This window comes from Mesoplodon bidens, assembly GCF_964165515.1.
Source record: "Mesoplodon bidens genome assembly, contig: HAP1_SCAFFOLD_129, whole genome shotgun sequence".
Lineage (NCBI taxonomy): Eukaryota > Metazoa > Chordata > Mammalia > Artiodactyla > Ziphiidae > Mesoplodon > Mesoplodon bidens.
In genome coordinates, this window is record NW_027671294.1 from 515,271 (window position 1) to 530,030 (window position 14,760).

At 36.7% G+C, this 14,760-nt stretch overlaps 2 protein-coding genes across 2 annotated transcripts in view; one reads left to right on the forward strand and one right to left on the reverse strand.

Moving 5' to 3' along the window:
- Window positions 1-14,760, forward strand: part of LOC308611590 (ankyrin repeat domain-containing protein 26-like) — a 61,274-nt gene that overhangs the window by 16,139 nt on the left and 30,375 nt on the right. The gene's annotated exons all lie outside the window — the stretch shown is intronic.
- On the reverse strand, window positions 5,897-14,233 carry LOC308611599 (ATP-dependent zinc metalloprotease YME1L1-like; the record flags this gene model as incomplete). Its single annotated transcript, XM_081260319.1, has 9 exons — window positions 5,897-6,151; window positions 7,614-7,700; window positions 8,344-8,417; window positions 8,510-8,636; window positions 9,644-9,795; window positions 10,791-10,946; window positions 11,830-11,942; window positions 13,071-13,133; window positions 14,223-14,233. The coding sequence occupies 9 exons, from the start codon at window positions 14,231-14,233 to the stop codon at window positions 6,008-6,010; spliced, it is 927 nt and encodes a 308-aa protein (XP_081116445.1). The 3' UTR covers window positions 5,897-6,007.

Genomic DNA, 14,760 nt, shown 5'->3' on the forward strand with positions numbered 1-14,760 from the left:
CTGTAAATTAACTATACTTCCATAAAAATTTTAAAAAATACCAAGACATTAGAAGCTTTGTTAAAATAGTTACTCACACACATATCCCATACATGATTATGATGGAAATTACACAAATATTTCAATTTTGAAAAATCTTATGAATAGAATTATATCACCCAGAAAAGTGTTCAAACAAAAATTTGTTAATATATGTAACCACTATTTTTGACTCATGGGATATAATTAGAAGGCAACTTCATCTCCCACTACCCTTTTAAATATTCAGAGGTTCTTCTCACAACCCAGGTTGAAAACCCTTACTCTCAAGTAATAAGAAGTCCAGAGTTGCTTTAACTCACAAAGCACTGAAAAACAATGTCCAGCCCCACATAACATACAGAACTATAAAAATGCCAAGTCAGAGTTAATCAGCTAGGCCACGCTACAGGCATACCACCTGCAGTAGGGGTGGAAGGCAGGCATGGTCCCCTCCTTTCCTGCCTCATCCCATCCTTCCTCCTTCAGCTGGCTAATTATGGTTTCCCATGCTGCCAGGTTCAAAACTGCAGGGTGCGGTAGAGTTCTTATGTGAGATGGTTTTGAGCAGTCTGGATGTGGCAATTGTTTTAAAGCTGACTCTCTCTCAGGGGCATTTCTGTGCCCACAGCTGTTCTCACCTGTAACTCCCTTGACCTAAGTGAATGTACTCCATTCTTTCTTCTTAGCTCTTAAGGAATCCAGAGCCCCACTTTGGACTATCCTGTTCTGAGGCCTGTTCACGCCTCTAAGTGGCCTTTTGTGCGGTATCCAATGTGGATCCACCACCAGGGCTCATTTTCTCTCTTTCACGCTTGACTAACATCTGGTCCTCGATAAGCACTCAAACAGTCTTTGTCAAAGCAAATGCTGAGAGTGAAGAACAGTCTCAACACATTAGCAGTTCTTCTCCTGTCCTGAGCCAAAGTAACCTACGAGTTCCTTCAGATTCCAGGTTCCCTGGGTATGAGTTACATACCTGCTCCCAGAACTGCGGGAGATTAGATTCATATCGAGTTCCCCAAACCAGGTTTTACAACCTCTCTCCCTCTCACCCTCTCTCTTTGGCAGCTCTGTAATTTGTTTTTTCATGAAATACATTCTCAAATTCATAACGGATTAGCTACCCATTATATTCCCATATGAAGCATTGATACATAACTAAATTAAGTTTCTGTTTTAAAAGGTGGGGAGGGGTGTGTGTTGGGGAATCACATTCTTGCCCAAAAGAATAGGGATTCATGTGACAAAACGGGGGCGGGGGAGAATCTGCATAGAAATAAAATCCTCAGTTCAAATGTATCAACTCTCCAAATTTTATGTCCACGAATAGGTGTTATTTTTTCAATTCAAAGATCAAATCTACATTCCAACATATTTTATTAAAATATTACATACTTACATTAAGAAAAATGCTTATAACTAGCCAGATTGTAGTAACTCAGTATTTACTTTAAAATGAATATGAACAAAGAATATCTAAAAATAAAACATGTATCAATTACCACAAGTAATCTATTTAATAGGTATAGGTTACTTGTAAAACTCTGGCATTGTGGTAGCTTTCAATGGACAGCTTAAAAAAGTTTACAAGTCCTCTCAAAGTCCATCCTTATTAAACTGATTTGGTTGAAATGTGATTCAGAATAAGCTGGGGAAATATACTTTCGGCATGATGAGGGGAGGAGGTTGACAAATCATCTCCATTTTTTAAAAAGCAGCTATAAATTTGGATAAGCTGTTTAATAAAACAGCCATTTCAGCACTCTGGAAATTAACTGAAGATCTACAACAAACTAAGAAGTGCTTATTCATGAAACCCAGTTAGGGAAAGAACCTGTGAGCCTGTGGGATTACTGTGCTGCCACACCCTGGGCCAGGTCTACGGGTGCAGTAGTTCAACCAGGGCAACAACAGACCCAGGGAACAAGGCTTGTTGTCACTGCCAGAGGGGACTCATTTGATATGATGCATTGTAAGTTAACCTGGGAGCTCAGTGGTAAGCAAACAAGGCTCAGTGAGGTTGTAGTCCTGTTTGGGGCAAACATCAGAGTAGCTAGGGATTTCACTGGAAGTTCTAGGAGGTAAGACAGCCATCTGGGTTGGATAAGCACTCTATATACTCCAGATGTACAGGCATGCAAAGCGGAAACTGAAGCTGATTCAGGCCACCCACATACCCATGGTTGCCAAAGCCTGCACATATGCACAAGGGAGAAGCAAAAAAGCCCATCAGAAAGCTCAGACCAGAGCAGACTTGAAAATGACCTGAGCACTGTATGTACTTGCCAGCCCACACAGATCCATTGGCAGAGTGGAGGCCTGACTGATGGGGTTTGAACACAACCTCTGTCCAGTCTTTGGCTATATGCTAAGCTATGCAATCCAGCAGCAATGCTTAGGAAGCAAGATTTATTATTTTAAAAAATGAGTAGAGACATTGGTGACTGCACACTGCCGTGGAGACAGATTTCACAAATTTACTGGTGGCAAGTTACTAAATAAAACAAGAACAACCCTCGGGGGAAAAATTCAGAATTAGTAATTGCTACATTATCTGAAATTCAACAAGATTACAAAGCAACGAAAGAAGAAAGTGTACCCTTACTGAGGAAGAAAAGCATTCAATAGGAACTGAGTATCTCCAGATGTTAGAATGAGCAAAGACTTAAAAGCAGCTATTATGAACATGTTCAAAGAACTAATGGAATTCATGTTTAAAGAATTAATGAGAGCTATGATGAAAATGGTGCAATGCATGAAGAATCTCAGTAAAGAGATACAAGGTATATGAAAGAACCAGGTAGAAACTTGGAGCTGAAAAATATAATATCTGAAATGAAAAATGCAGTTGAAAGAAGAAGAAAGAATCAGTGAACTTGAAGCTGAATCAACAGAAAGTATTCAATCTGAAGAGGAGAGGGAGAAAAGCAATGAAAAAAATGAACAAAGCCCCAGAGACCAGATCAACATATGTGAAAGGAGAATCCCAGAAGAAGAGAGAAAGGGCAAATAAATATATTTGAAGAAATAATTGCCAAAAATGTCTCAAATCTGATGAAAAACATTAATCTACAGATCCAAGAGGTTCAACGAATCCCAAGTAGGAAAAACTCAAGGATATCCACACTTATACACATCATAGTCAAACTGTTAAAAGACAAGACTAAGAAAAAATTCTTGAAAGCAGCAAGTGAAAAACAACCTATCGGAAAAGGAGACCAAAATTACCATTAACAGCTGACTTTTCACCAAAAATAATGGAAATCAGAGGCTGTGGGACGACACACTCAAAGTGATTAAAGAATAAACTGTTGGGCTTCCCTGGTGGCGCAGTGGTTGAGAGTCCACCTGCCGATGCAGGAGATGTGGGTTTGTGCCCCGGTCCGGGAAGATCCCACATGCCCCGGAGCGGCTAGGCCCGTGAGCCATGTCCGCTAAGCCTGCGCATCCGGACCCTGTGCTCCGCAATGGGAGAGGCCCAACAGTGAGAGGCCCGCGTACTGCAAAAAAACAAAACAAACAAAGAAACAAGGCAAAATAAAGACATCCCCAGATAAAGACAGAGGACTTAAGATTATATAAACCAGTAGTTAATAATTGTATTAAGTTGTTGTAACACGTACAGATATAACATGGCAACAATAGCACAAAGGAAAGAAAAGGAGATATACTGGAACAAATTTACTGCATTGTGACAGAATTAAACTTGTATTATTTTGAAGGAGCCTGTGATTAAGAGTGATAAATGCGTACTGTCATCCCTAGAGCAACTGCTAAGACATAACTCACAATAGGAGGAACAGGGAATTTCCTGTTAGTCCAGTGGTTAGAACTCCGTGCACTCACTACCAAGGGCCCAGGTTCAATTCCTGTTGGGGAACTAAGATCCCACAAGCCATGCTGTGCAGCCAAAAAAGAAGAAGAGGAACACAGGGATCTCTTTAGATACGAGAAAAACAGAAAACAAATAGCAAATGGCAGATGTAAAAGCCACTACATAAATATTAAATATGAATGAACTAAACACCCTACTCAAACAACAGAGATTTTCAGACTGGATTAAAAAAAAACAAGATTGGACTTCCCTGGTGGTGCAGTGGTTGAGAGTCCGCCTGCCGATGCAGGGGACATGGGTTCGTGCCCCGGTCCAGGAAGATCCCACATGCTGCTGCCAGATGGGCCCGTGAGCCATGGTCACTGAGCCTCTGCGTCCGGAGCCTGTGCTCCACAACGGGAGAGGCCACAACAGTGAGAGGCCCGTGTACCGCCAAAAAAAAAAAAAAAAAACCAAAAAAACAAGATCCATATGATAAAGGACCTGTCTTTAGAATATATGATCTCTTACAACACAGAAGACAACAACCCAAAGAGGGGAGGGAGGATTTCAACAGACATTTCTCCAAAGACGATATACAAATGACCAAAAGCCTAGCAGAGGATGTTCAAAATCACTAGTCCTAGGGAAATGTAAATTAAATCCACAATGAGATTCTACTTCATACCCACTAGATTGGCTTTGTCAAAAGGACAGGACTATAAGAAACACTGTACAAGATATGGAGAAACGGGAACCTTCATACACTGGTAGTTGGAACATTAAATTATATAGTTACTTTCAAAACAGTTCATCAGGTTCTTAAAAAGTTAAACAGAAACTCACCACATCACACAGCAATTTCTAGAAGTCTACCAAGACAAATGAAAACGTGTCCACGCAAAGACATGTCTACTCATATATATATAAACACAGAGAGAAGGGGAGGGAAGGAGGGAGGGAGGGAAGAGAGGAGGAAGGGAGAAAGGAAGCAGGGGCAATAAAAAACGGGCAAATGAAAATAACTGGTATATCAGAATCAAGGGTATATGAGAATTCCTTGTATTATTCTGGTAATGTTTCTCTAAGTTTGAAAGTACATCAAAATTTTAAATTACCCAAATAGAGGGCAAGAATATCATGTAGCAAGCTCCCTCTACCAACCTCAGCGAAGACCATATACAGCTTAAAAGTTACTAGAAAACTGTAGGTAATTTTAATAAAATCACTTCAAGAATATAGTATGGTTGTAAAACCACTACAATGTGCTCTAAAATAATTTTTCTACTGAGTTAAATAAAGTCATCTGTAAATTCTGTAACAACACATTCATATTCACAAAATCTGACTGAAAAATAAACACAACTTTCCATTTCTAACACAGCATAATTCAAAAGTTCACTCTGAATGGGACTGGGTTTTTGGTTTTATTTTGGTTTTAACGCAAAGCATAATTACACAGTTATTCATAATTTGAGGTGTGTTACTTGTTTATTTAACAAAATACTGCTGCTCTGAAGTAAACTTCATTTTCAGAGTGATAGTAATGTTAAAAATAAAGACCATGAAAATGCAAGCTGCATTTTAAAAAGCTTATAATAATCATTTAAATTCCGACTGAATCTGTAGGTTCACAATTCTCTACTCTTAGATTTTTAAAAAAACACTTTATATATGGTCAATCTAGATCATAATTAAGTGCATCTTAATGAAGTTTCCACTGATGTATGTAGAAATATGATTTACCTATAGCCAAATAACATCATTTCTTTATCAAAGAAAAGTGGTATTGTCTAGAAATAAAAACAATCCTTCAAGAATTTTATTTTCCTAAGTAAAAATACTTCCCAAGAGATAACGGCACAATTTCTATTCACATCTAGCACTGTAACCAACCATAAAATCATTACTTATTTTCAACTCAATAAGTGATTGACATTTCTCAAACAAGCTGTTTTCAATCCTGATAGTTCTTTATTTTCTTTAATAAATTGCTGTTTGCAGTAGGTGTCCATCATGAGAATAATCAAAATTAGATAAATGTGACAAAAGACTGACAAACTGTTTCACACCCTTGAGTGATACCAAGAATGGGAGAAAAGTGTTGCAAAATACGACTACTGCAGTGCTACTTATGGTCTTGCAATACAACCAACAATGCATCAAGAGCTATCATCTCACATCCAATTTCTTCCCCTCAAGAACAATCTGAATCTCTTTGACATCCAAAGTCTCATAGTTCAGTAAAGCTTCTGCTAGATTCTTGTGCTCTTTTGCATGAGTCTTCAAGATATGTTTTGCTCGCTCATACAAATCCTGAAAAACAAAGCAGATATGTAAGAGGCAGAAACCTTAGGAGAAGCAAAAACCCTAAATGAGATAAAAAGCCTTTATGCACCCTAAAAAAACTATAAAATCTATTGACTTCTAGTTATGAAAGATAAATGCATTTAAAAGCTTGGTTCCCTAAAGATAACTCTTTCATACTTTCAAATGTTACATTTTTAACCTCAAAGTCTATCATAGAGATAACTGAGGACTACTTAAACAAAAAGCTACTTAAGAAATAAAAGTATACACTGTACTCATCTGCTTTCTAAATAAGGTCTGTGAACACAGAAATCTATTTCTCTTTTCAGTATACGTGCTAAAAGGAAAGGGAGTTTGCTCCTTTTGCCTCTTGAGATTTCACCAATTTACTCAATCTAGAATGGCCAGAAAAGATATAATTTCCATTCTTTTACTTGGTAACACACTCACCTCTCAATACTGTAATACAGTATGATTAGAGGTGATCGTTGACTTCCATACATTTGATTTTTTTTGCAACCCACCTTGAACTTTTCATTTAAATCCTTCAACTCTCTTTCCAAAGGTGAGTCTGAATTAAGTTTATCAGCTTATGAATAACGGCAGTAATAACACTTCATTTTTGGCAGTGTCATATTTGCCTGTACAATGTTTCTGCCAATATTTTACTAGCGAATTATATTTTTGTCCTTATAAACTTGGGTGGAAAATGTAAAAATGAATTTACTAAAACCGAGAACCACAGCTCATATAAACACAATACAATTAGTAGACATTTTGAATATAACCATGTCCAAGTAAAATAATCAAATTAAAGAAAATACATAAAATATTAGAAATATATCAGCTAAAGAAGAACTGAATATTTAAATCACAATGTAAATTGTTCTGGGCTTCCGTAGTGGCACAGTGTTTAAGAATCCGCCTGCCAATGCAGGGGACACAGGTTCAATCCCTGGTCTGGGAAGATCCCACATGCCGCCAAGCAACTAAGCCCGCGTGCCACAACCACTGAAGCCCCGCACCACCGCCACTGAAGCCCGTGCCCTAGAGCCCATGCTCAGCAACAAGAGAAGCCACCACAATGAAGAGCAGCCCCTGCTCGCTGCATCCAGAGAAAGCCCACATGCAGCAACAAAGACCCAATGCAGCCAAAAATAAAATAAATAAATTTATTTTAAAAATATATATATACACACACACACACACACATATATATATATATATATATATATATATATATAAATTGTTCTTAGCCTATGGCCAGAATAAAATAAAGATCCAGTCTATGATCAGGGGTTCTAGTCTATGTCAAAGATCCAGTCTATGACATATTTAATCACGGCAGCAACGGTGCACCTATTAACTTTATAAAACAAAGGAACTTTAGTTTTTTTGCAAGCACCCAAATATTTAGGCACATTTTGACTAAATAGATAAATAAACATTAAAAAAAAAAGATCATTACCCTCAGAAGGATTCTGGTTTCCTGTTCAATAGCAGATTGAGTTTCCGGACTCAGTTTCCCTGTATCACTGTAGGTCATAACTCCAAGCTAAAATCAATGAAAAGAAAGAAATCCAACAGAAAAACCTCCAACACTAATGTATGTAACCGAAGAAGTACTATCCTATACATAAGAAAATACATATCATGGGGGCAAGGAAAAAATACAATATAAAAATGCCCTTGAGGGCAAAAAAACTTCATTATTCTTCTGAAAGTATAATACTAAAAAGTGTGAACAAGAGAGAAAATTTTAAATCCTAAGTATCGTTCTGAGTACCTTCTTAGAAAACCTTAGCAGCTATTCTAGTCCAGAAATCCACAATTCACAGAGTACTGGAATTGCTTTATGGAGCCACAGTGATAACGTTGGAACGTGAAGTATGTGGAAAGGGCAAAGTAAGCAAGCTCAACAAGTAGGTTCGATGTCATATGAATAAAAAAGCTAAAGAATTTATATTATCATTTGGTTAATTCATGAAGTAATAACTCTTACTGTTTGAGCAGCTGGAATGGAAAGAGTGTGTTACATTTCTCAGAAAATGACATTTAGTTTAGAGTCAGCTTTGTTAAATCCATTTGGAATGAGACAGGGGAAAATCTATCAATTTATAATGAGAATCCTCTCTCACAAAGAGACACTTGGCACATCAAAATTTGATACATGAGGAAGGATTAAAATTAGCCATTACCTTTTCACTCATTCCAAATTTGGTGACCATCTGCTTTGCTATTTGGGTTGCATTATCAAAATCACTGGAAGCACCTAAAATTTTGAAATATACATAAAACTCAAGTTAAAAAAAATCTTTAAACCAACAAACACAATTTGAACCAAAGCTATTCTTTACAGCCAACCTGTTGTAATAAGATCAGCTCCAAATATAAGTTCCTCTGCCACTCTTCCTCCCATACTGACGTCCATCTGAGCAAGAAGCTGAGCTCTAGTTTCGTTCCGTCGATCATTTTCAGGCAACAGGTACACCTAGACAATTGAAAAACAGAAAAAGTTCAGACACAGTTTTGAAACACTTACATTAATAACCTGAATTATCATTTGTCTCTCATGACCTTACTTAATACCATGATGCTGAAAGCTCAGCGGCATTTAATAGAGATGGTCATGGTGATTGATTACCAAACCAGCTATGTATAAAATGAGGAAAGCAAAAGTGCAGTTTATAAATAGTAAGTAGTTAATGCTGCAATACAACTGTTTGTCCCTCGTTGCACAAAAATGTTTAAAACATCTATAGGGACGTCCCTGGTGGTGCAGTGGTTAAGAATCTGCCTGCCAATGCAGGGGGCACGGTTCGAGCCCTGGTCTGGGAAGATCCCACATGCCGCGGAGCAACTCAGCCTGTGCGCCACAACTACTGGGCCCGTGCTCTAGAGCCTGCAAGCCACAACCACTGAGCCCATGTACCACAACTACTGAGGCCCGCACGCCTAGAGCCTGTGCTCTGCAGCAAGAGAAGCCACCACAATGAGAAGCCCACGCACCGCAATGAAGAGCAGCCCCCTCTCGCTTCCACTAGAGAATGCCCGCGTGCAGCAAAGAAGACCCAACGCAGCCAAAAATAAAATTTAAAACATAAATAAATAAAAATAAACGTCTATGATTAGAAAGATATGAAAATGAAACTTGTACTCAATGAGAAAAAACTTAGAAAAACTATTGAACCAGTCACTATGATACATAATTTGTTTTGAGGGGAAAAGAGCAACTACATATTTAAGAATTATATTTTGCTGTCATTCCTGAATTACATTTCATAATGTAAATATATTATCTGAAATATTAAGGATATCCTTTATTAGCAGGTAAATTTCACAAGTATGTCTGATTTCAAGACAGTTGAGGAAGTTAAAGAAGAAAGTATCAACACACCTAGGAAGTAGCTGAATTTTCTTTTGAAATGTTTTCATCAGCAATTTCCTACATAAGCTCCTGGGGAGCACTGTTTGAAAGAAAAGAAAAACTAAAGATACATGTCCAAGTGTGGGCCCTCGTGGCATGATTGTAGCTTTGTTGATAGGCATAGCATCTTTAGTGTAATATGCAATAATAGCGTGACCAGATTCATGATACGCTGTGATTGTTTTGTTTTTGTTATCAATTTCCACACTTCTACGCTCAGGCTCTAAGAATAAAAATTTACTTAATTAAAATACTCCATTAAGAAGGTATATTTAAATGAATGAAGCTCCTTTGTCTCAAAGTCATTCTTAGAGTCATATGATTTAATATCATTAATAAATATTTTAAAAGTTTGAAAGTTTAAAAAATGAGTAGATTCCACTCTACAACACATGTAAACCATAATTTGTCAACTGAAAACCAAACTGTAAAAACTATCATCTTAATCCTTATATCAAAAGGAAAAGCTGTATTCTATTTCTAGAAAATAAACTTCTAATTTAACAGGAATATCATAACTAACCTGTTTTGAAGGCAATTCAAGATTTAAAGTAAAAATTAAATTCTGAAAAACAGTAAAATTAACTATTCTTTTATCAGCAATATCAGACAAGAGGAAAGACATGGGCACTCATGCCCCCAAAGAGTGTAATATAAGTTATAATATATTTGTTCTGTAACAGGCCAAACTGTGTTGCTCTCTTAGAGTATATATTTGCATGTTTCTATACCTTTCTTTTTTATAAACTTTCTCTCAAAATTAAGAGTTTTTTCTCGGACTTCTCTGTAGGCGCAGTGGTTAAGAATCGGCCTGCCAATGCAGGGGACACGGGTTTGAGCTCTGGTCCAAGAAGACTCCACATGCCACGGAGCAACTAAGCCCATGTGCCACAGCTACTGAGCCTGAGTTCTAGAGCCCATAAGCCACAACTACTGAAGCCCACGCACCTAGAGCCCATGTTCCACGAGAAGCCACCACAATGAGAAGCCCATGCACTGCAATGAAGAGTAGCCCCGGCTCGCCGCAACTAGAGAAAGCCCGCAGGCAGCAACGAAGCCCCAATGCAACCAATAAATAAATAAATAAATAAAAATTTTTTAAAAAACAGTGAATTACCACCAAACAAAAAATTACCAAGTGGCAATTTTAAAATAAAGAATTTTTTCTCTAACGTAATGAATAGTATAAGATTGGGAAAAAAAAAAAAGAAAACCTACCCATTAGGATTTTATCTTTGGAGAATTCTAGTTCCTTCATGGTTACCACTTCTTTTCCATCAACAGCTGCCTTTAAAGCAGCTTGGTTCACAAGATTCTCCAACTCTACTCCAGAAAAGCCAACAGTACCTCGAGCTATGATTTCTGGATCAACAGCTATATGCAGACAGGACACAATATTAAAATTTCAGAAGAGCTAATAAAAAGCTCTTCATAAAGAACTAACATTGCAAATGAAAAAAGAAGATAGCCATCATGAACTATAATTTTAAAAAAGCTTACTTCACTAAATTCTAAGGGGAAAAAAGCCAAAACTGCTAGTAAACACACCATTAAAATTGTCATTGGGACAAATCGCAAAAGTTCTTTTTTTTTTTTCACAAGAGTTCTTATATTTAAATAACGTTGTGATAAACAGAGAAAGGTAGAGTTGCCAGATAACGATTTACAAATCTTTAATTATGGCCTAACCACAAACTGAAAAAGCACATTCATAGACATTTTGTTTTCAGAATTTCATCTTGAAATAACTTTGGACATAATAGCCCCCCTTATTATCGGAAACATATTTGGTTTTAAGAATAGATTCAGATATCTTTGAAAATACCGCAGCTTTAATAGCTGCTTTTATTACTCAGGTAGTTCCATAATATTTCCATGTGTTTTGTTTTATAGTCTGCTTCCCCTCTTTTGGCCCTAAAGTGACTATATCATGAGGTACTATGCTCATAATATACAGGTTCTTTTTATATTATTTTATATTTTAAATTCATCTAAAGAAACATTTATACATAGATTTCATCAAGTATTATCTAAGTACTCAAAAGAAAACTTTCTTTAGAATCGGGATTCAAAATGACAGAATCTCTGGACACACGTTCATTGAGAAATGGACTTTATGGACAAACAAGAGGAGAGAAAAATAGACATTTAAAGGAATTTGTCTTTTAAGACATCCTGAGTAAGGACCACAAACAGGGTGGATTGATATATTACCATTTTATGGAGATAATGTCTGTATCGTCGAATTAAGACTTACACTGATCAAACTTTATTTTATTGAGATACCACTTCAAGATTTCTGTTCGACCTTTTACATCTGGCCTGGGAACTGTAACCTGCATGTCAAAACGACCAGGACGTATTAAGGCGCTAAAGGGAGTATACAAAAAGAAAATATAAATTAATAAGCTGACTGTGCTGAAGGTCAAGTTCAACAGGACTGACATCCTAAAGAGAAGATGGAAAGACAATGGCAACCAATATTTATTTTGAACATAAATATTCAGATTAGTTCCTTATAAAACGTGGCTCAAAGAACAGTTTCAATAACCAGAAGGCAGAACAAAGGTTCATATGGATAAATGTGTGCATCTAGATAGCATACAACCCTTCAGAGACAAAGACATGCAAGTCGGCCAGTCAAGGAACAAATAATTCTACAGCAACCTCTTATGAGAGCTACACATCCATCTTACTGCTATTAAGTACAAAATGTTAAACTAGAGTCTTAGGCAAGAACCAACTATTAGATCAAATGAAAGTATGAATAACTTCTATATAATAAAACCAATAAAAATTTTAAACTATAGTAAATTTTATTCTAAAAATCCTCTCTACCCCCCACCCAAAAGCTTTGTGATGTTTAAGTTGTGAGAAGATTCTTTTAGCAGCTTTACTGAGATACAATTTTCATATCATAGAATTTGAAGTCGAAAACCCAGTGTTGTTTTTTTTTAACATCATTATTGGAGTATAATTTGCTTTACAATGTTGTGTTATTTTCTGCTGTATAGCAAAGTGAATCAGTTATACATATACATATATCCCCATATCCCCTCCCTCTTGCATCTCTCTCCCTGCCACCCTCCCTATCCCTCCCCTCTAGGTGGTCACAAAGCACCGAGCTGATCTCCCTGTGCTGTGCCGCTGCTTCCCCCTAGCTATCTGTTTTATGTTTGGTAGTGTTATCCAGTGGTTTTTAATATATTCAGAGTTGCCCAACCATCACCACAATCTAATTTTAGAGAATTTTTACCCCCTCCCTCTCTTCTCCAGCTGAAAGAAACCCCAAATCTACTGGCAGTTATTCCGCATTTTCCCTAACCTCTGGCAACCACTAAACTCCTTTCTGTTGCTATGGATCTGCTTATTCTAGACATTTCATATAAAAGCAATCATATAATATGTGATGTTTTGTGATGGGTTTCCTTCACTTAGCACAATATTTTTTAAGTTCATCACTATTCTAGAATATATCACAAAAATTTTAATACTTACTTATCTAATGCCTCTGGGAAGTTTGTGGCTCCTATGATGATAACTCCTTCGTTGGGCTTAAAACTATTATAAAAAAAAAAAGGACCTTTTCATTGAAAATTAAAACAGCACACATGTAGAAATGTTCTATGCAAAACTGTTTATCGTTAATCTTACTAACAGCAAAGAAAAGGGATTGATCTTTTTAATGGCCAAAATGATAAGGCATCTCTACTTGTTTTCTTAAAATGCCAGTGCACTTCAATAAAAGTGTTAATAATAAATCACCAGGTCATCTGTGGTTACATACCTTCATAATAATTTTTCTAGTTAGGAAGAGATGACCTGACACAAAAAGCTTGAGTCCCCGACTAATTTTTGAAAAACATTTTGAAGTTTACCAATTCAAATTATTTGCTCCTAGACTTCCAGAATGTCTTATATGACTTTAAGAAACAATTTTTTGATCTACAGCAACACTCAAAATAGGGTCTTATATTTCTTTCATACATCATAGTAGTACTTAAAAATGCCTTATAATTCCATAATCACATAAACATTCTCTTCTACAATTTAAAACTTGTCTTTTCAGATTAATTTTTGAAAAGGAGTGTTCTTGTAGTCTCTTGAGTTGGTGTTTTACAATTAAATCTTTTCATTAAACTTAAAAATGCTTATTGCTATAATATCCAGGAAATGAATATTTGCACATATTCGTGAAAGAGTATATTTTATATCCTTAAACAAATGTTGCGATATATAATCGAAAAATTGAATCTCATAGTTTTCTTTCCCAGTCTTGTTTATATTTTCAAAAGTTCAGAACTCTGCATAGGTTTGCATCATTTAATTATACCAGGTTAGTATATTTTACAGATATTTATCTTAACATCATATGCTTTTCCTGAATAAGTTTATCTATTACTAATCCAAATGCATTTATCCAAATCTTTCTTCTAAGTCCCCTGGGTGCCTCAAATTTGTTATGCCCCAAACTGAAGACATTGTCCCTGATGCTTTCCTCTTTCCTGACTCTTTGTAAGCTACTCTGTCATCTGTCTTCCCCATCCTAGTAGATAACATCACTGAAATACCAAAGCAGGAAAAATCCTGGACTCCATCCCTCCCTGAAATCACCACATCCTGTTGCTCATCAAGTTCAGTATTTTCTACCTGCTTACCATTTTTCATTTCCTATTACTTTCTCACTTATAATTTTGAAATGCTCTTTTCTAGTTTTGCTCCCCTGATGTTCATCTTTACGTTGCTGCCAGAGTGACCTTTCTAAAATATATTTGTGAAGATGTAACACCTCTACTTATGTAGTGGATCCCCATCACATGAAGGAGAATGTTCATGTTCTAGGAGGACACTTGCTTTTTTTGATTTGGCTCTGATCCTCCAGTTTTGTCTCTCCATACCATTCCCGGTAACTGTGTTCTAGTTTTCCACGTGACTTGTTATGTTGTTTCACGCCTCGTCCTTTTGCTCAGGCTTCCTTTTCGAGAATCCCCTTCACATCCCCGCTCTACACTGTGTGTGTCTTTTAAGACACAGACCTGTCTTTGCAGCATTTCCTGAGCTACCCAGATACAACTGACTCCTCTTTCTTGTGTGCCCTTCCTGTACTCTGGTCACATCAGTTGTAGAGCTTTTGAATGATACTTTGCTGTTCTTACTTGTTTTCATGTAGCTCTATTTCTCCTGGAAT